The 22903-nt window shown below is 43.3% G+C and overlaps 1 protein-coding gene and 1 pseudogene across 1 annotated transcript in view; both read left to right on the top strand.

Moving 5' to 3' along the window:
• Positions 1-7975: 7975 nt before the first annotated feature.
• IPO9 (importin 9) overlaps positions 7976-22903 on the top strand; it is a 56327-nt gene continuing 41399 nt past the window's right edge. The window contains exon 1 of the mRNA XM_030302125.2: positions 7976-8172. Within this exon, the coding sequence (XP_030157985.1) occupies positions 8010-8172 (163 nt within the window). The 5' untranslated portion in view covers positions 7976-8009. The remainder of the gene's footprint in view (positions 8173-22903) is intronic.
• LOC115504911 lies at positions 17771-20495 on the top strand (annotated as a pseudogene).

The raw sequence follows: 22903 nt of genomic DNA on the forward strand, positions 1-22903 counted from the left end.
TTTTCGCTTTTTGTTTCGTTTCTTTTTTTTCCCCTCCCATGTGCCTATTGATTTTCCTTTTCTTTCTTTTCTTTCTTTCTTCCTTTCTTTCTTTTTCTTTCTTCCTTCCTTCCTTCCTTCCTTCCTTCCTTTCTTTCTTCCTTCCTTCCTTCCTTTCTTTTGTCCCCCCCATCTCCTCTCATGCCCACAAAATGCTTGGATTGCTTTTCCTGGGCCTAGTTTGGCTTTGCCAAGTGGGTTTTCTCTGGAGAATCTGATGCCATCTAACTGGCCCTAGCTAGATACCTGCCACCCCACTATCTCTGGCGTCCTTGGGACTTATATGAGACATGAAGCATTGGCTCAGACAGAAGTAGTAGAAGAACCTTGACTTCCCTTTTGAGAAAGCACACGTTTTGCTTGGATGCTCAGCTGTCAGTCTCTGACTTAAAAAGGGTACCGCCCCGTGTTGATAGAAGATCTACTCTGAGCTTCACACTGGACTGGGAGGAAAACCAGGAAACTAGAACTATTCCTTTGTCTTGTGGCCTGTTTGGCCCCTCACTGCCCTATTCTGATGGCACCCACTCTGCTCGACTGAATCCAAAATCCCTAGCTGGCCTTTACTATTTGTTTTTGACAAGTAAATACTCACCTATAAGAGACTGGACATCCGTGTGAAATACTCCCAATCAGAATATAAGGCTCAAGGAATTTGATTTGGTGGCAAAGATCTGCCTTCCAAAGGGATCCACCTGTAGCAGAAGTTGCCCCAAAGGTCTGGCAGTCTGTATGCCTTCATTCAACAAACACGGAGTACTCACTGTCTGTCAGTCACTAGGTTTAAAAAAAAAAAAAAAAAAAAATGACGAGACTTGAGCCCTTATATTCACAACCTAGTAGGAAATCTTAACCTCCATTAAATGCACATCTTCTTATCTAGACCCTCAGGATCATCTAAGAAATGTAGCCAAAACCCAAGTTGCCAGCTAGAAAGAAGCCTTTGATTAGATGTCCAATACACGGGGGGTAGAAGGTCTGGGGATCAGTCAAGATGGACCCTGAAGGACTACGGAATCTTGCTTTATCTCAAGTGGGCAAGTTCTCTTCCCGCCATTTCTGGAAGACCCCGTGGGACCAGATCCAGGTTGAACCGCCTGGTGAAGATGAAGTCTCAGGGTCCTGCAGATCAAAGATATGTGATCAGCCTGGGTCCAAGCACTTGTTGTTCAGATTCCTAAGTAGCACAAGACCTTATCAGAACTTCTAGGCGTACGAACCTGGACCATTCTGTCCTCCCCAACCAAGGAATACATGCATCGGACTCTTCACATCAGGATATTTCCATTTAGGTCCAAAAGATGGTTCGGGTTGCTCCCCACGAAAGCTTCTGCATTCACCTGGTAGCTCCCAGGGATGACAGGGTCCTCTATGATGGAGACTATTACTGCTTTTGCTGCTAAGTCCGTGAGCTGTGAAGATCCCCAACCAACTCAGCTGTAAAATATGCAATTCTGTGGTGGGAAGAGGATGTTTGTTCAAGGATGGTGCTGAAATCACTGCCTTAAGGTCTCTGCTGTGCAGAATGAGGACACCCCAGAGCTGGGTGTTCTAACTTGGAAGGAAGGGAAGACCGGATGGGCCTTCTTTGGACCGAGGCCTCTTCTGAACCCTGTCCTTAGCTCCAGTCCCATGGCAAGGCTCAGACTTGTAATGCCACCTTGATAAGGTGATTGAGCCTTTAATTCTCTACTTTCTGGTGCTGCCCAGCCAGTGCCTTCTAGCATGGATGTTACTGGCTACTTGAGAAAAAGGAAAGGGGAGAGCCCCTTCCTCCATTCCAACTGCCTCAGACCTCCAAAGGGATTCTTGTCTCCCTGGTAACCATGGATACCACCGGGAATTTTCCTTGGATCCTCAACAGGTTGATTCTGGAGGCCTCTCCTGGTATGAATTTTAATCTCTATTCTTGGGACCCACCACCCTCTACTCTGAGTTGACTGCTGCATTTAGCCCAGGTCTCTAGTTGCTTTCCTCCAAAAAGCGTGTTCCCGTCTAATGAGGTAGCACTGCAGCCTCAGCTTTCCCTCTGGAGCCTGGGACCCTGTTTACAGTTGCGCACTTGGGCCCCTCATTGTGGGGATCTATCATCTCACCAAGGAATCATGGTTATGTGGCAACTGCAGAAGGTTGAGCCTCCTCATGGTGCTATAACCCCTTGGGGTGCTCATCCAGACTTCTCTGAAGCAGAAAAGCTGAGCTCCCCCTTACTGCCCTGGAATTGATGGCAAGAGCAAATCCACAGCATTCTCTCCTACCTACGCACGTGCTTCTTAGTTGAGGCTACTGGGATCCCTCCAAAAATGAAAACTGGGTCCCCCAGCTAAATTCTCAGCCCCCAGGCACCTTCAGAAGAACCCAGCCTGTCTAGGACTGGGATGTGTGCTCTCCCCTTCCTCTCCAGACCCTCATCTCCATTCCTCACCAAAGTGGGCTAGCAGAGGACATGGGTCAATACCCAAAATCAACTTCTGAGGAGAGCCACAACTGCAGGAGAGGTTCCTCAGCAGAGTCCCTCTCATTTCTGGATGAAGACAACCAACACATTTTGTCCAGTGTATGTGTTTCTCAATCCCTGCCTAGGCATTAAAAATAAAATACTAGGTAATTGGAGGCTAATATGGGACCTGATGTCTGTGTGTGTGTGTGTCTCTCTCTCTCTCTCTCTTTCACAAGAGCAGTTTGCTGTTGCTGGTTCCTATCTTCTGAGGCTTCAGAATATTTTTTTAAAAATCTATGCTTTGTGGCAGCTCTACGGTGCTTATCTCTGTCTTTGTGTGAATCCTTATACCAATGTCTTTTTCGTGTAGTCTAACCATTGGGAAGCTAGAGGCTAGCAAGGAAGAAAGATTTGCTGTCCACGGACAGACCCTACAGTGAAGTCCTTATTGATTGCCATGCTACATTTGGTTTTAAATTACCAGCCTTCTAACTAATCTACTCACAGCCCGTAAGGGTTTCAGACAAAATAGTGACTTTTTTTTTTTTTTTTTTTTTCATTTCACTTCTGGCTTTTTGGTTTTCCTGGTTTGCAAGATTCCCGATGGACCTTATCTCCCCGTGTCTTCACTTCTGGCTCCCTGAGACCAGGGTCACACTATACAGAGGGACGCCCCCTTTTAGTCTCGGATGTAACTAGTTTCTGTAGTATTACAAAAGAGTAGGAAGAGAACAGCCTGCCCTTCCTCACAAACGCCTCACATCATCGCCTGACAACGCATATACAGAAATTCTGCTTATAGGTAAAATTTGCCATACTGAGTGAGACTTGGTCCTACAAGCCAGCATCAAGAGACCTACAGGAGGCTCTATGGTCTCTTTATTGCAGGGTGTTTGGGAAAGGAAGCTGTTCTTGTCCTAATCACACATTTATCATGGGGTTCAAGTGCTAAAGTAACCAGATCACCAAATGTAACTCCTCACCATAACCTTTTTTTCTTATTCCTGGGCCTTAGCTGAGCTGAAGCTAATAAGTAGACTATCATAAGTCAACCCCACAAATGGGGTGAAATGTGTTTTTCCTGAGGGTTTACTGATGGATATACTGATTTAATCCTGGTACACTCTTTCGATGACTAGTAACTACTAGCGAGTTCTGGCTACTGGTGATTCATGACTCCACTAAAGAGGCCATAAGTAATAAAATGGTCTTAGGGACACTGTTCCCAAAAGGCCAACGCCTGAAGACACTGCCCTTTATACTTGAATCAGCTTTATATATTCATGAGTCCTCAGCCAACCTGGTCAGGGACATATGGGGCCACCAACTTAGCTCTCTCCGCTGCTGCAGATCCACGTGTGCGCGTGTGCTCAGCCTAGCCCGGGAAGCAAGCACTGCCAGCCATGGACCCTGGCAAACAGAATAAACTGGAAGATGAGGACACCAATGGAAGCTGCACAGAGACCATTACAGCTGAAAATTAAACCTATGTATACTGGATCCTCCCAGTTTGATGTTTTGGCTATTTTTCTTCTTCTTTTTTTAATGTTTATTTATTTTTGAGAGAGAGTGAGAGCATGAGCGGGGGGGGGGGGGCGGGGAGGGCAGAGAGAGGGAAACAGAGGATCCAAAGCGGGCTCTGTGCTGACAGCAGCAAGCCCGTGGTGGGGCTCGAACTCAAGAACCATGAGATTGTGACCCAAGCCAAAGTCTGGCGCTTAACCGACTGAGCCACCCAGGTGCCCCTTGGCTATTTTTCTGAATGATTATGCCATGGAGAATTTTCTGTGTCAAGAGTGGCCAGGGAAGTAAGTGAACTCTTGCTTCCTTGATTCAACTTTTTAGTGGTTTTCAACCTGTGTTTCCAGACCAGCAGCAGCAAGCACTGGGAACTTGTTAAAAATGAAATTCACAGGCCCCATCTCAGACCTACGGCATCAGAAACGAGGGAGAGGGCCCAGCAATTTGTTTTAACAAACCCTGTTGGTAATTCTGATGCATGCTACAGTTTGAAATTCACTTTTTAAAAGGGAAAGCCAAGTAGCAGAGTCCCCATGCTGAGGGGCTTTAGGACTGAAAATTAGAAGGTCGCAGGTTATAATTCAGACTCTAATATTAATTTCAAACTCACCTTTCTTGTGCTTCTTTATGTTTCTGTTTTTCCTTTTATTTAACACAGAAAAGGTACGTGTGCCTTTGGGTAGACATTAGGGGGGACGCTGGCCTCTCTTCTAGCTGAACACAATCTTCAGAGAAAAGTATGGCTCTGAAATTTTTACCTGGGAAACTAATGGGCTGTCACAGAAAAAAAAAAAGCAGTCGGAGGTCTCTTCCAGATTGCTCTTCTGCTGGATTATTTGTGTCTACAGCGAGCCTTTTTCTGATTATATAATAGGATAAGAAAAGGCAGAAAATCTCATTTGTATTTCCATGGCAACTTGTTCTCTTAGCAACAAGCCCTCTCCTTTCGCTGAGTTCTAAAGGCACTTCTGGGTCTGAGAACCTGGCCAGAACCTCCTTCCCCAAGGCAGCTGGAGGGCTTGAGGACCCCAGGAAGATCCCTTCTCCATGCTCTGCTCGGCTCACAGGAGAGACTGAAACACAATGAAGATGTGGGACAGGGGCAACTAAGTCCCTGGGCCCATCCTTTCCTTCCTCACACCAGGACTTGGGTACAGACCTACTCAGACACAGTGATGGAATAAAATCTTAAAAAACAAACAAACAAACAACCCTGAAAGGAGCTTCTTACCTTTCCAGATTCACGGGGTAGCTGATGGGACCATAGGGTAGATGGGGCTGTTTACAACTGGTTCTGTCTCAAGTTTGTCAGTTTTCCCTGAGAGGGAGCTTATGGATAAAGGACAAAGAAATGTGCTAGTACTAGACCTCTTGAAATTTAGAACCAAGGGTCTGGAGGGGGAACTAAGGCTGGAAGAAGGCGAGTGTAAAACTATTGCACTAACATCACCCCCTCAGTCCCCAAAAGGCTGATGATGGGCCTTTGATCATCTCCTGTGGGGTCGTTCTGCTTTCCTGCCATTCCTTGGAGATGGAAGGTGTTGGATAATAAGCCAAGAGCTCCCATATCCCAGCCAATATATGGTTACTGCTGTGCAGTAGCCTCCCACTTCCTAATGTTTTTTGTTACCGTTGTTTTTTGTTTGTTTTTCTTTTTTAACAGAACAATCTTTTTTTTTTTTTTTGATGAATTCCAACCCCTGCTAGATTCCTTCCCTCCCCCCACCTCACCCCCATCCTGTTTTAGGCAGCGCTGTTCACGTGATGGAGTCTGTGTTTCTCAAATGCATGCCGACCCTCAGGTGGAAAGTGGGCAGGAATTTTTGCAAGAGGTTTTTTTGGGTTTTTTTGGTTTTTGTGTTTTTTTTTTAATTTATTGGACATAAAGCCCCAGACCAGGATATGTGTGTGTCTGTGTGTTTGTGTTTTTTCTCATTTGACCCTCGCCTCTTTTTAAATCTACCCCCTTTTATAATCTAGTGTAGAGAAAGCAAATTTGAATCTGGAAAGCAAACCGTTGTATATAGTTGCAGTAACAATCATGAAGAGAGCTGGGCTGTCTGCTCAGTAATTTGTTTTAAGAAACAAATTGATTGAAAATCAAATCCATGCCAGGCCAGCTGAAGAGGCCTTCTTCCATCACTGCCAGAGGCCCCTCTCATGAGGTTCCTCTGTCCATCAGGCTTGTCTCCTCCCAGCAAGATTCATCTGTTCCATGCCATTTGCGTTTCAATAAAGCTATCTCCTGTATTGTCCACTGGTTCTATCTAGTTCCCTCTCTGTCTGGTTTCTGTCTCCATTTATCTTGTGGCCCATTCCTGATCTGCAAGGTGAGACTACTGGTAGTCATTTGCCTAACCAAGAGGTAAACCTCACCTGCCTGCCTGGAAATGTTTGATCCTCAAATCCTAAGCAGGAGTTCTGGACCCCTTTGGTTGGGAAAGGGGTGGATGTGGTTCCTACTTGCATGCTGTGGACATAGCCTCCTTCACCAGCCCAAAATTCAGGGTTCTTGAGTCCTCCATCCACTGCCACAATGTTTGAAAATCGACCACCCTCTGGAGTTTCCTAAGTTTTCTTCCAGGGGTGAAGGCAAATTAACCGATGAGAAAAGAAGCTGTTCTAATGGAACAAGGAAAGAAGGAAAAGAAGTCCTACAACTCCCTACTATGGAATTTCAAGGTCCGAGAAGCAATCTTTTTTTTTCCCTACGAAATTGTAGTAACACAACCCACCTGTCCTCTAACATGGGAGGTGACAAAATATGTTTAGAGCTATCCTCAAATCAAGGAGTCAATCTTTAGGAAGATACTCAGATGAACCGACAACCCCAGATCACCATCAATTTAGCAGCCACAGGCCTAGAACTAGGTGAGGAATTGCCATCTGGTTTCCTCTGCCACTTGGGAGAGTCAGAGTTCCTAGAAACCATTTTAAGGCACTCAACCTGAACAGCTACTAAAAATGACCTGTTTCTCTTTGGTCTAGCGCTTCCCACTCCCAATAACATACCATTCCATCCATCTGGCACTACATGCTCACCAACCTGCCCTGATTCTTTTTTAATTTGCAATTTATTTTTTTTTTGTTAATTCTGCCCTGCATTCTTAACTCCTCTCGATAATCCTCTCCACTCGCTCCAGTATTTAGAATTATCTCTATTCTTTCAGCCATTTCCTGTGACCAGCCGTGGGATATCCATATTAAACTACTCTTGTTCCTTCATTCCTTAAACGTCCAGCACAATTTCTCTGGGGGAGAAAAAAAAAATTATACATTCTCAACGAATAGGATTCATTCTCAAATAGACATTCAAGTACTTTCTCCGGAGGAAAGAAATACCATTTCCCACGCAGGTGCCCTCTCCTGGCCAGACATTCTAATTTTGAAGTTGGGCTCAACTAGGCTGGAAAACCAGGGGGTTGGGTCTATGGCAGGTGACCACTCCCCGCTGCTCCATCCACTTCGGTTTCTTTTTCCCCTACCTTTGAATTCTTGAGCCTGAGATGAAGAGGCTCACTTGAGCCGTTGTTGTTGTTGTTGTTGTTGTTGTTGTTGTTCAGTGTTTGAGGGGGCGAAAAAGGCTGGTTTAAAATAGCTATTTCTGACCCAGAACTTTCTCCTTAAAGCCCTCTACACCCATTCCCATCTCAACTCCTCTCTCCTAACACTGTAGCTTATACCTGAAAGATCCATGTATCTAAAGTCCTCTATCATAGGCTTTGTTCCAAGTGAGTCTACTAACTTGCTGTTCCACTCAGGAAAGCCCCCTAACCTCTCTGGAGCTCAGTTTTCACAAAAATGCGAAGCGATTCTCGCGGGAAAAGGTGTAGTTTTCGTCCATACGGCAGGAGGCGCTGTCTCTGGAGGTTTAGACCCATTCCCCGCCCCCTTCTAGCTCCCGCCCGACTCTGGTGCGCAGGCGCGGCTTCGCGGATTGGCCGCGCGCGGGAGCCGTCATTCAGTGGCGGGTCCCGGCCGTGGGGCTGGCGGGCTGAAGGGAAGAAAGATGGCGGCAGCGGCGGCGGCTGGTGCGGCCTCCGGGCTGCCGGGTCCAGTGGCACAAGGACTGAAGGAGGCGTTGGTGGATACGCTCACCGGGATCCTATCCCCAGTGCAGGAGGTGCGAGCGGCTGCCGAGGAACAAATTAAGGTGCTCGAGGTGACAGAGGGTGAGTGAGGCGGGACCATCACGAGGATGTGTCGGACCTGGGCCGGCCGTACTGTCCGCTGACCGCAGCTCCGGACCGGCTGGGGACAAGGGGAGCCTGAGCCACTGGAGATCTGGGCGCCGAGGCCGAGCAGGCAGGAGTGGGGCAGGAAGAGAGGATGATGTCCCCGGTGGCTGTGAAAGTCCCGGAGAGGGGAGGCGCGCCTGGAGGAGAGGGTCGGGAGAGGTGGAGCCTCGGAGGGGAGAGGGAGGGTGGAGACTTGAAAAGCTAGATGGAGCCTAGGATCTGCAGAGGACCGAGATGGAGCTGGACTTGCTGCTTTGGAGGAAGTCGCGCGGTCTGGGAAATATTTTTGAGTTCAGAACCAGGGTCTTTTGCTGTCCTCTTCGCCAGCTCGGTTGTGCTGGAATAGGAGTAAAGGGAGTTGTTAGAAGTGGTGAGAGGGCAGAGCCTTGAGAACGCGGCTATCAGAGCTTAGTAGATATCAAACAAGTTTCTGCTTCCGAGTTATAAACCTAGCTGGTCGGTTTACCTCTTAATGTTTTCCCAGAAATCAAATTCAGTGCATGTGCAGCTGATTCACCTTCCTGGCCATAGTCCCCTTTAATTTTCAAAATAATTCACACTTATTAAACACCCCTGTGTGCATTTCTATTTGGAGGAACCGATCATCCTTTGTCTTTGACTCTTTGTCCCGGTACTCCTATTATATGCTTTAAAGTGATGGAGAAAAAAATAAACTATTGGTTGGAGATTGTCAATTTCCTGCTGAGTGGGCCTTTCACCAGGCCGCGTGTAACCACTTTACGAAGAACAATTTGATCCTAAAACAGGAGAAGGGAAAAATCCTCTTGGTCTTTATGTAAGAAATATATCTGGTCTGTTAAAGGCTTCGCTGGAAGAACTGCAAATCCTTAGACTGTCTCCCAGCTCAGCCACCTCTTAAAGACCTCTTCCCAGATATGGGAGATTGTCCATGGTCTGACAAATCACACTCAAAACCTTGAGTTCGCTCTTCTACTGGGATTAGGATTTTATTGAAAAGAACTTCAGACAAATCTCCCTTTAATTTTCCCTCACCGCATGAGAGAGCTATTGAAAATGAATTTCCTCCTATTGGAAATACGTGGAGATTTGGGATATAACAGGTTAAGGACCATTTTGAAGGCCTAATTGTAATTGTCATTGTTCTATAAAATGTCAGACCCTACAATAGGAGCAGTTGCTGGTTAGGAGAAAGCTCTTTGAGAACCATGCATAGATTGATTGGAGTTCTTCTAGTCTCGGTAAAATTTTTGTATTCACATTGTCTCTGCCTCCCTTGGATGTGAAGGAGGAAGAGTGACAAAGCAAAGGAACCTCATCACATTCAAGTTACTACTTGAATAAAATTGACGGTCTGATGCCTTCCCTGAATGCTAGCCGGTGATCCTGGTGTCCCAAATGTATGTCTGGCACCTTCCTACAAAAGGTGAACCTGAGTGCATGTTTTAACTGCCCAATAACAGCTCCACTTGGGCTCTGATCCCTTCTCTAGCCAATGCCATGGTCTCATCTAGGCAAAGTCTAGGACTGTGTAAATTTCTTGAGAGCTTTTTGAAATTCTAGTCTCACTTTCTTCATCTTTTGGGGTCTTGAAATCTAAAACAGAATTGCAGAGTTTTGCATTTGATTTAGGCCACTGATGGGAATAGACTGAAACACACACACCTTAACTTACCGGTAATGTGCTCTCAGGCATGCTGTGCAACATGAAACGGCTATAATACAGTGACCTGATATCAGTGGTCTAGTACTAAGGCATATGACGCACAGGGTTAGGATGTGATGTACAGGGTTGGACCAAGTCTCTGGAGTTGATTGAAGTGCTTTGGACCCTTTGGAGGCTCTTTTTGTTTTTTAAATAAGTCCAATTCCTTATATTTACTTAAAAACTATAAAAATTCACCCCTTTCAGTAACCTAGTTTTAGGTGGAGAGTGGTGAGCCATTCTTCAGATATAGTACCCTGCTTCTCTCCCTTCCTCCTTACCGCCTTTAACAAGTTATTTTTTGCCATTGGGTCCAGAGTACCTCCTGTCTTGTATTCTGTCTGAATCTCAAATGTTTCCTTAACATGGTCACTGGTTTCTTTTCCACTAGCCATTGCCTTCCTTTATATGAAAATATAGCACCTGGCTTCCTAGCCAGAATTTAGCCAACCATCTGTCCTGATGAAACTGGTAGGATGTTGCTCCTGCTATTATATTAGAACATCCTGCAGGCCAGGGCAGGAGCATTCTTGCAAATGAGTGAACAACATCATTTTCCACTCCTTTGGAGTTGCTTCACATTTTAGTTTTATCCTAGTGGAAGAAACCTTGCTTTCTGGTCCTCTGAAATACACTTCCTTCAAATTTGAAGTTAATGAGAAATCTGAGAGTTGGTATCCACTATTATTTGTATTCTGGTAATCTTTTGATCTTTTTGGTTCTGTGGGGCCAACATCAGGTGACAGCCAAATCTGGTTGTTTCTAGTCCCTCTGTCCCCTCAAATAACTGTCTCTGTGAACCATTTATTGTTGCCTCACATAGGAGACTGGCCCCAGTTGATCTTTAAGATTAACCAGTCTACTCCCTTTGACAAATAGGTGTACCACCTTCCTTGGTTGCCAGGTGATGACCCCTAGTCTTGGAGCTTAAGTGGAAGAATCTCTAACTTTAAGGGAAAGGGCACAGGTCATTTGTTAACCCTCTGTTAAATGGAGAGACAAGAGAGGTTGACATGCTCTGACCAGATTCTTGGGTAGATGAAATTTTAAGAAACATTTATCCCAGAAAATAGGATTGAAGTTGCTGGAGCCCAAAGCACATTCTGCTCCTGATTTGAGAAGCATAGTGCAAGTTTGGAAGTTCCTCTATTATTACAGTATTCCAACAGATAATTGTTACCCTTTCTTTTCTCTTAAGAAGACTGAGATTTTGAGTTTGATGAACAGAGTTTGCAGGAATTTAGTTTTGCTTCAACAGAGTAAGAATAAGTCTTTTGATCTGTTAGAACATTCATCTAATTCTTGTTTTATTTAACACACGGAGTCATATAAAGCATTTTATAAACATAGTAATTAAAAAGATTGGGAAGTTTGTGAACTGCTGAAGATCTCTTACATCAGAGTCTAATGTTCTCTACTGAGCTTTTCTTTTTTGTCTGACTTATGAGAAGATCATGACTTTTGAGAATGTCACCTCTTTATTTTTGGTGTATTTATGCTTTACTTTTTTATATCTTAGAATGAAGTTTTTCCTTCTTTTCCTTCTTTCTCCGTTTTCCTCTAAGAGCAGCATCACCCAAGTGGTAGAATGAGTTGCTTTCATTCATAAGCTCTAATTCTCCAGGCCAGCATAGCAGACTTTCTTACATAACCAAATTTAGACCCTAGGTCATTTTCTTCTCTTAGTTATTTCTTTTTGTCTATTAGAAGTGAAGGCATTTTTCCCTGCCATTTGTCTTTGATTTAGTCTTTTCTGTCTTGCTCCCAACAGATGCCTCACATAAAATACATTTTTTTCCCTTCCATCACCATTATATTGAACTGGGGAGGGGGTAATTATCTCTCCCTCACCTTTCCTGGCATTCAGATGCTGCCCATATATCAGTGTTGATTCCCCCATCTTAGATGCCTAGGGAGATGTTCCTGCTGGCTGGAAGTTTGCTTTCTGGTTCTCATGGGCACTTTTCTGGCTCTCTTACAGTATAGCGTAAGCACTGTCACCTGCGAAGGGAGCCCCTCAAGGATCCAGACGCACTCCTGGGCATGTGGCGGGCACTGAGCCGAGCGGAAGGCGGCCACGCTCGGAAAAAGGCCAGTGGTGGAGTTTTCTTTTTCCTTTCAGCTGTGGTTTTGTGGTGCTCACCAACCTCCATAAGAAAAGGGGGGCTTTTCCAGAGCTATACTCAGAACTACGTCCTTTCCCAACCAAACCCTATTCACAGTTCTTCTTAGTAGTAGCTTCCCTGACTGTCAAAGCACTGCCAAGTCTCATGTCTCTCTAGTGACCCTTAAGTCCAGTAGCATATGTTTCTTAACTTACCCTTTATCCTCCGTGCTCTCCTTTGGATCTTCCCTTCGAAGCCAAGTTTTAGATAATGTTTTTGCCTAGTGAGGTGAGAGGAGAGAAAGAGGAGCAAGGATAATGATAGAGGGGAGCAAAAGACTAAAACCCCAGAGAATGAGCTAGGGAAGGAGGGCAAAGGCTTTCTTGGAAAGGAAGTCAGAGGATACCATTTTGTGCTGGATAAGAGTATACTCAGGAACCTGTAGTCAGGGTGAAACCCAGGTTGACAGGATGGGTTTATCTTCATCTTGGGAAAAGAAACCAGACAAAAATGGCATTAGAAAGCTAACTTCTTACAACCCATTTGAATGTCCCCTTTCGGCTTAATTGATTGTAGATTGAATCTTAGTTTAATCTGAATTGTTGTTTTCAAAGCAAGACAAAATAAAACAGCTGTGTATGTCGGTGTTTCTTGTACTTTTCCTGCCTTAACCATCCCAAAGCAAGTTATTCAGCGGTTCTTTCTAGTTTATGTTAAAGACACCAATCAGCAAAACTGGAAATCCCCCCAATACACACTAATATAAGTAAAAGTACCTTTTCTTTATAGACATACTTAGTTGTATTTCTTCAAAAAATATGTGGTCTCTGTTAAGTGAGTATCTATAAGTAGAATTTTTACTACCTAACAGAAATCAGTGGACAGGAGCAACCATATTGATGGTTTAAAACATGTCAGAGAACTTGAGGGTTTTTTTTCTGGCTTTTCCTCATGTGCGTTAGTTTTAAAGCAGAGTTCACCACACCACCGCTATCACTCCTTGTAAATAATTCTTACAGCTTTTAAGTAAACTAAAGTTTTATGGTATGAAAATCTTCTATGGTGACTGATATCTCTGTATTTCTAATGGGCATATAGTCTAGGCAGAATAGGAAATACATTAAACAGGAAATACTATTAAATAAATAATAATTGAATTTCACTCTTATATCCCCCTATAACCTAATGCAAGTGAGTTCTTGGTCTTTGAAATTTTGGGATTTCCAAACTAGAGCTGATCATGTGACCACTGTTTTTGAAACTGTGGGAGCCTGTAGAAAAGAAAATCTGTTCTGTTTATCCAGTCTTTAGTTAATGGTGATTATAGCCTTTGAAGATTTTCTTTCTCATTAATGCTTTTCAGCAGAGAGTTATATACTTGAACTTTCAAGCTTCTTCTTTCCTGTGTGGAGGAAATAAGCTTTCAGAGAAATTTATCTTATAATGTTTGTTGTAAGTACAGATCCCCTGGTTGACTTAGGTTTCTGTGCCCCTCGTGGATCTTAATCTTCTGATGATCTCTTACTCTCACCATCCCTTGCAATCTCAGTGATGCATGAAGTGAAGTGATTAGTGGAAATTGGGGTGTGATCTTTGATGATCTTGATACTAGATCTTGTATTAGAGTGGATAGCTCCCAGCTATTGTGATCGTTACCAGAGTACTGCCTACCTTCTTCTGGCACTGGTATGGAAGAAATGTATTCACACTACACTTTTCTTCCAAAGGAATAGACTTGATATTCTCAGGTTCATGAGAAAGGACCCCCAAATAGTGGCAAGACTTAGGTGTAGAGTTTGCCTGGTCTTCATGCTATAATGATTCTTCTAATTGGTACCAGTGTTGACTGGTGGAAAATGCATGGTTCCTTGTCCGTTCTGTGAGCCTTAGTGTTGACCCTATAACTGTAATAGTATCTGTGCTTTCATTGAAAAAGTAATTATTCAGATTTGTTTAAATTTTAAAGTCCCACCTCAAGTTTCAAACCCTTTCAAAAACTCTCATTTTTATACCCCAGTATCTTTTCCACATTGTATGAGTAAAGATTTTGTTCATCTTGATCCCATTTTGGTTTGTCTCTATAGTAATGATCCAAAAATTGTGCTCTTGCCAGGAATATTAAAACCCATATCATGGGGCGCCTGGGTGGCGCAGTCGGTTGAGCGTCCGACTTCAGCCAGGTCACGATCTTGCGGTCCGTGAGTTCGAGCCCCGCGTCGGGCTCTGGGCTGATGGCTCAGAGCCTGGAGCCTGTTTCCGATTCTGTGTCTCTCTCTCTCTCTCTGCCCCTCCCCCATTCATGCTCTGTCTCTCTCTGTCCCAAAAAATAAATAAATGTTGAAAAAAAAAAAAAAAAAACCCATATCATAATGGTCCATGCAAAAGTTGAAATATGTGCTTTACAAGAAAATACTGTATGGGCCATATAACTTATGAATATATATAGATCATCCTTAAAGATGTCACATAATTGTCACAGAACTGATTGACTATTTCCAGGGATGCTAAACCTGGGTGGACAGTAACTTCTAAACAGACTAGGGGTTATAAAGTTAACATCCATCATCACACTAAGTATCTGAAGTCAAAGGAAGTGGGGGTCCCTTTACAAGTGCTCTTTTCTCCCTTCTCCTTCTTTAATTGGATTTCACACATGCATTTTAGAGAGCTTTTTTACCATTAAACTTGAACTTTGGTTGGTATCCACGAGGTCTTCCAGAATTATATCTGATTCATGTGTTTTAGTCCATTCTGAAAGTTGACTCCCATATCTTTAGGTTGTAGACACCTACTATTTTTCCCATTATAAATAAGTTTCATATGTACCAGAGCCTGAACTATCTAAACTAATCCTAAGAATTAGGATGGACTTCAATATTTTTAGAGGTAATTCTACAGGTTTGAAGTGTTTACTTGTGATTTAATCACTTGACTAAATGCTTTAGAGAGAATGTGGCTTCTTTCATGATGTTCTTGCAAAAATTACTCTTTCCTGAGTGAAAAGATAGGTGCCATAAGATTGTGTCAAAAACTGCAGCTTAGGGGCACTGGGTGGCTCAGTCGGTTAAGTGTCGGACTCTTGATTTCGGCTCAGGTCATGGTCTCACCGTTCATGTGTTGGGGCCTCGCATCCTGCTCTGTGCTGACAGAGCAGAGCCTACTTGGGATTCTTTCTTCCTCTCTCTCTCTGCCCCTCCCCCGTGCATGAGTTTCTGTATTGTGTGTGCACTCTCTCTGAGAATAAGTAAATTCACTTAAAAAAAATTACAAAGAAACCCTGCAGCTTAAGCGCGTAACGAGTGAAGAATCGACGGATTCAGTAAAGAGGCAAGACGTAAAATGGAAAAATCAGTAGCCTTCATATCCACAAACAATAAAAGGTTAGAGGATGTAAAGTGGTTTTTAAAAACCCATTTACAATTGCAACAAAGAAGATTAAATACTTAGGAATAAAATTAATAGGAATTGTAAAGGAACCTATTGGGTGAAACTGTTTAAACATTCCTGAAAGACTTAAAAAGTAGACTTGAACATAACTGCTTCATGAGTATGGGTTTTATTTTAGGATGATGGAAATGTTTTGGAATTAGGTAGAGGTGAATGTACTAAGTGCCACTGAGTTTTTCATCTTAAAATGGTTATGAATTCTACCTCAATTTAAAAAATATCTTCCAGGGCACCTGGGTGACTCAGTCGGTTAAGCATCCAGTTTGGCTCAGGTCATGATCTCATGAGTTCAAGCCATGCCTCGGGCCCTACACTGACAGCACAGAGCCTACTTGGGATTCTCTCTCTCTCCCTGCCCTTCCCCCGCTTGAATGCTCTCTTTCTCTTTCAAAATAAATAAACTTTAAAACGTATATATCTTTCAGAGATATGTATTAAAGCATTTACAGAGAAATGGGGGGGAAAAGTAGACTTGAACACATGGTAAGACATATGCTATCCTTGGATAGGACAACTCAACATTATAGATGAGTACACAAGTTGATTCTAAAGTGTGTAGAAAAACAAACATGGAAGAGTAGCTCCAAAAATACTGAACAGGAAAAAGCTCTGACGAGGGACTAATTCTACCAGATACTAAAACATCTTATAAAGGCTCTATAATTAAAATAAACAGAGTGGCACTGGTATGTGAATACACAAATAGAACTGTGGAATAGAATAAAAAGTCCAGAAATAGGCACAAGTACCTATGGAAATGTAATGTAGATAGAAGTGACATCTCACTCAAGTCATTGGGGTAAAGGTGGACATTTTAATAAAGGGTACTAGGACAACTGGGTAGGTATCTGGAATCAGATCAGTATCATACCATACAAAAAAACAAGTTCCAAATAGATTAGAAACCTAAAAATTTAAAACATGAAACTGTACAGGAGCTGCCTGGGTGGCTCAGTCGGTTAAGTGTCCAACTTCGGCTCAGGTCACAATCTCGCGGTTTGTGGGTTCAAGCCCCGCCTCAGGCTCCGTGCTGACAGACAGCTCAAAGCCTGAAGCCTGCTTCAGATTCTATCTCTCCCTCTCTCTCTGCCCCTCCCCCACTTGTGCTATGTCTCTCAAAAATGAATAAATGTAAAAAAAAAAATTCTTTTTTAAATGAAACCGTACAAATTCTAGAAGATACAGGTGATTTTTCTTTAATGCTGGCATAAGGAAAGGCTAACTGTAACTCGAAATTCAGAGACAATAAAAGATTGATAAGTCTGACTCATAAAATAATGTTTTTAATTTGCATGACAAAAACCACCATATAAAAAGTCAAAAGACGCCTGGGGGCTCGCTTTGGCTCAGGTCATGATCTCATGGTTGGTTCATGAGTTCGAGCCCCACATCGGGCTCTGTGCTGACAGCTCAGAGCCTGGAGCCTGCTTCGGATTCTCTCTCTCCCTCTTCTCTGCCCCTCCCCCACTCATTCTCTCTCTTTCTCTCTCGCTCTCTCCCCCCACCCAAAAAAGTAATAAACATTAAAAAAAAGTCAAAAGACAGCTGAAAAACTGGGAGAAATTTTTCATCACATATACACAGACAAAATGATAATATCCTTAATATATAAAGAACTTTTTCTTTCTTTCTTTTTTTTTTAATGGTTTCAAGGTTTGGGGGCACCTGGGTGGCTCAGTCAATCGTCCAACTTCGTCTCAGGTCATGATCTCACAGTTTGTGAGTTCTGGCTCCTCGTTCTAGCTCCGCGTCAGGCTCTGTGCTGACAGCTCAGCTTCTGATTCTGTGTCTCCCTCTCTCTCTGCCCCTCCCCTGCTCACATTCTATGTCTGTCTCAAAAATAAACAAATTCTTAAAAATAGTTTTAGGGTTTCTGTTGTTGTTGTTTTAGAGAGAGAGGTCACTAGCAGGGTAGAGAGGCAGAGGAAGAGAGAATCCCAAGCAGGCTGCATGCTCAGCATGAACCCAACATAAGGCTCAGTCCCAGAATCCTGGGATCATGACCTAAGCCAAAGTCAGGAGTCTGACTCTCAACCGACTGAGCCACCCAGGCACCCCAGTATAAAGAACTCTTAAAAACTAGGGACTCTGGGGGCGCCTGGGTGGCGCAGTCGGTTAAGCGTCCGACTTCAGCCAGGTCACGATCTCGCGGTCCGTGAGTTCGAGCCCCGCGTCAGGCTCTGGGCTGATGGCTCGGAGCCTGGAGCCTGTTTCCGATTCTGTGTCCCCCTCTCTCTCTGCCCCTCCTCCGTTCATGCTCTGTCTCTCTCTGTCCCAAAAATAAATAAACGTTGAAAAAAAAATTTAAAAAAAACAAAAACAAAAACAAACAAACAAAAAAAACTAGGGACTCTGTTTCCCTGTCTGTATCTGGGAAAGAAGAATGGGATGAGGGTGCTATCTAGAAGGATGGGGTTAGGAGGGAGCAACCCAGAGGACCTATGGGTAGCAGGAAAGGGTTTGGCCTGAAAATCAAGGTGTGCAGAGATGGTAGATGGGGTTGTCAAGAACCTGCCATGCAGCTGTTTAGTGCCAGGAGTCAGCAGCACCTACAGATGGATCCCGGCTGCTGCCCAGCTTGCTCACTAGACTCTTGGGAGGGGAAAGGTGAGTAGAGAGGTCTCAGGAGGCAGGCCTCCTGGGACTCAGGAGTGGAGATGGTGGTTGGAGATAGCCCCCAGGCCACCTCACTGGGCCTTTCTCAGTCAGTTACCTTCTCTGGATTTAGAGCACATAGGGAACCGTGAGCCCCTGACCCTTGCTGCCAAGGAATGTCCTGCCCACCTAGGCCAGGTGAAAGCTGGCTGAAGGCTGGAGCAGGTGCTGAAGCTGTCCCACCAACCCTCGACTTCCCCTGCCAGCATGTCACACCATCACTCCCTAAAGTCACCAAGTAAGCCTGAATGTGAAATGCCCCTTTTTGGAGTAAGGGAGCAGGAGGCCACTGTGGCAGAAACTGACCTAAAGGCAGACCTGGAAGAAGCAGAGGTGGTGGGGGACCTGGGGCCTAAAGCCTGGGCCTGTTTCTACTACCTGGAACACCTGTGCCTAGAGCTGGAGCAGATGGCAAGACTCCAGCCGCTGTACTTGCAGGCGCAGAGGCCCCCAGGGAATCCTGAAGCGCAGGAGGAGAAGGAGCCAGGCTGGGCCCCTTCACCTCCACCTCTCCTGCCCCAGGCAAGTGAGGTACACGGACTATTCAGCCACACACAGGAGACAGCTTTACCCCTAAAGGTAGGGGTGCCTAGTACCAATTCTCCCAGGCTGTTAGAGGCCCCAGCAGAACTAGCTCACATCTTTTTATCCTCCCAGGAACACAAGCAGGATCTCTCCCACTGGAACGAGGTCAGGGTCCTGCTAAACAGGATCCATTGGAGGAGTCTGAGACATTTTGAGTCCCCCGCCCCTCCTGATGGCCCACCCCTAGGATTGAGTCAAAGTATGTTCCTAAAAGACCTCAATGCCAGCCCCTCCAGAAGACCTTTATGCCATCACTTGTGGTTAAGAAGCAACAAGCAAAAACCTTTGTGTATGCTGAGAATTCCTGGTGCAGGGATGTGACCCCGCATGGAGGGGTGTGCATTGAAGTCTTCTTCCTCACCCTTTGCCCTGTTTTGCTGCTTTGGGGTACCCACAGGAAAAGCTGCTGATGCTCACCCTTCTCTCTGAAGAGAGGGCTGGATCTTTCTCCTCTGGGCAGCCTGGCAGAGGAACCCTGGTTCCCTGAGAGGCTCCAAGGTACGGCAGGCCCTGGGCCCCTTGCTGGTTGCCAGAAATCCCGGGCCTAGACAGCGTGAACTAACTTACTCATTATGAGTCCATGGAGAGTATTTGGCGTGGAGATCTTCTGGGGCCTAGTGTTTTGCAGATGTATATTTAAGCAGAATGATATGTGTATCTCTATGAGTCTGTCACTGTTGTGAACTGGCTGGATCCAACCATCTTTTCTGAATCATACATTCAAAGAGTTGGTCTTCTGGGTGAGGTAACTGCAGAAGGCTGGAACTAACCTTCATTCCTCAGTGGGCAGTTTGTAAAAGTCTTGCTTTCCTCCTCATATCTCCGTGGACAGCCCCAGAACAGAGAATGGTATTATCTTGGGTGCCTCTGCATTGAGTCTTGCCTGTGGAAGATAGCCCCTGAAGACTGAACCTGGAATGGAAGGATCAGGGACAACATGGAGAATAGCAGAGTAAGCTTCAAGGTCTATCTTCAACTGCGTTGGTCCATAATAGCCTTTACAATCAGACCTGAAACCAGAGACTCAGACTAGTTTTTAGATGTTGACAAAATCTGTTAAATTTTCTGAGCCATAGCTCCCTACTTAATCTCCCCAATGATTTAATACCTGCCTACCTACCTCACAGTCTTGTTATGAAGATAAAACAAGATTAAAGTGTAAAAAAAAAATTTTTTTTAAGTAACAAAGGACCAAAAACCCAGTAGAAAAATGGGAGCGGGATATGGACAGACAGATCACCAGCACCCCCCCCCCCCACAAAAAAAAAGGACTCAAACATACAAATAAGGTTTATAGTGGTTAGAGAAATTAAACAACCATTTCTTATCTGTCAGACTGGCAAAATAGTAACACATTCTGTTGGTGAGGCTGTAAAGAAACACTCTTAACATTACTCGTGGGAATGCAAATTGGTACAGTTCTTTTGGAGGAAAATTTGGCCATACCTAACCACACTATATATGCACTTACCTTTTGATCCAGCAGACCCACTTCTGGGGTTGAAGGTACACCTTCAACAATATAAAAATGCATATTGTTTACTGCAACATAGTTTATAAAAGCAGAATATTGGAAGCAATGTAACTGCCTGTTATATACATTGATACATTATATACACTCATGAATAGGACAGTGGTTGATTCAATAGGTTGAATAAAGTACATCTATTCAATGGTATGTTATGCAGCTACAAATAAAAAGAATGAGGAATCTCTGAACTGATGTGGAATGATTTCCAGAATATAATGTTAATTGGAAAAAAAAGTACAGGGGCGCCTGGGTGGCTCAGTAGGTTGAGCGTCTGACTTCGGCTTAGGTCATGATTTCACAGTTCTTGGGTTCGAGCCCCGTGTTGGGCTCTGTGCTGACAGTTCAGAGCCTGGAGCCTGCTTCAGATTCTGTGTCTCCCTCTCTCTGTCCCTCCCCTACTCGTTCTCTTTCTCAAAAATAAATATTAAAAATATTTTTTTAAAGAAAAAGTATAAAAGAATATAATAAACAACTGTTCGTGTAAATAAGAGGACGTAAAAAAATACACCTGTGTCTGCTCATTAATGCAAAAGAAATACAGGAGAGATAAACCAGAAGCTGATTGGTTATCTACATGGAGTGGGTTGAGGGAAGGTGGAAAGAAGTTAATAGGGATGTGGATGGAGCGACACTTCTTATAATACTCCTTTTTGTGTAGCTTTGATTGAGAATTGTAGAAGTATCCCTCAAATAAATAATTAAAATCAAACGGTAGAGGGGGCCCAAAATGGAAGTAGTAACAAATGAACCTGACCGTATTACAAATGAATAACGTAAGTATCATTGGGTGTTGGGAGAGAAAAGAATCCAAGTAACTTTGGAAAATAGTGTGTGGTTCGACTGCATATTGTAAGATTAAAGTCAAAAAGAACTCTTCACAAAAACTGTACTCCAGTTAATACATCTGTTTTTCACAAGAGTATGAGTTAATAGTTGTAATTAGTTTATGTGTATACTAAGATTGAAATGAATAGGTAAACTTATTTTAGAAAATGAGAGCCAGAGAAAAAATTACATCAGGAAAAGAGGAAAAGTAGAATGAACCTTTGTATTGACATGGCATTGGATCTGAGGTGTCAGTAGATGGATGGGTGGATGGATGGATGGATGGCAGATGGATGGGTGGATGTGTAGGTATACGTTAGTATACATACATAGATTTCCTCGTGGTGTTCTCTGAGAAGGCCTAGGAGCAGTGACACCCCAGTAGCATTGAGCACACCTAGCATCCAGATCTTGGTTTCTAAATAGCATTCCCCACTAAAATAAGCACCAGGGCTTACGCAGGGAAAATACAAGATAAGCCTAGAATATCTTGTGATATCAGAACAAAAGGCAGTGCTGTAAAAAGGATGGGAGTGTAGAGAAGTATACAGGACCCAAATGAAAGGAGTGCCAGTGGCCTAAGTAGAAGGATCTGGGCAGCAAAATAATGATAGTACTGGCTTAAAACTATAGAATAAAATAAATAACATGAGTCCACACTGGTGTAAAGAAATAATTGGATAAAGAAAGGAGAAGGGACAGTTCCTCATTAGAAAAGAATTACAGTTAATAAGAGTAAAGAAAATAAATACAAAAGCACCATTAGGCAAACAACACGGTGATAATGTTTGCCAATAGGATCTACAGATGGATACTAAAATCAATGTGTGAAAGTATAAGAAGAAACAAGATATTATCATAATCTCAAAGTATCTCTCCCGAGATTTTTATCATTAAAAGGGAAAAACAGTACCTTGACAGTAGAGAAACCCAGTAGACTGCACATTATCAAGTAAGTGATCATGGTTAACATTTCCAGTAACTTTTCAACATTATGTATTCCCTGATAGGATATTCTGAGGACACAGCATCACTTCTCTGATATTTTTGTCTAAAATGAATAACCTCAGTCTAATCATGAGGAAACTTGGGTCAATCACACATTGAGACACATTCTACAAAGTAACTGATCATTACTCAATGGAAGTGTTCTGGTCATAAAAGACAATAAGAGAATGTCATGCATTAGAGGAAACTGAAGAGACCTGACAGCCAAATACAACATGGGATCTTGGATTGGATCATGAAACAGAAAAAGGACAATAAGGGAAAAAAACTGATGAAATTCCAGTCAAGTCTGTAGTTCAGTTAATAGTATTATACCCATGTTAGTTTTTGGTTTTGATCATTGAACCACAGTTGTGTAGGTTGCTAATATCAGAGGAACGTGAGTAAAGGGTATCCATGAACTCTATGTACTGTTTGTCAGCTTTTCTTTAAGTCTAAAAATGATTTCAAAATAAAACATTTAAAAAATACATAGACATAGATCATTTTCAATAGCTTTTAACCTGTGTACTTGGATAAGCCTTGAACATGAAACACTGCATGGGTGACTTTTTCTTGGTATTAAGCTTTTCTTTTGCATAAATATCCTTTGGATGGCTATTTCAGTGAAACCCAATTGTGATAGTTAGAATTCACCATGGAAAGTAACTTTAGTTACAGAGATAGGAAAGCCAAACAGTGTACTCACTATGAGCAATAAAAGCAATACCAGCACAATTTATTATTTTAATTATAGAATTTTTGTTTTTTTATTAAAAGAACTTCTAAGATCTATTCTCTTACCTTAGCAACTTTAAAATATATAATACAGTATTATTAGCCATA

This window comes from Lynx canadensis, chromosome F1, assembly GCF_007474595.2.
Source record: "Lynx canadensis isolate LIC74 chromosome F1, mLynCan4.pri.v2, whole genome shotgun sequence".
NCBI classification, from domain to species: domain Eukaryota; kingdom Metazoa; phylum Chordata; class Mammalia; order Carnivora; family Felidae; genus Lynx; species Lynx canadensis.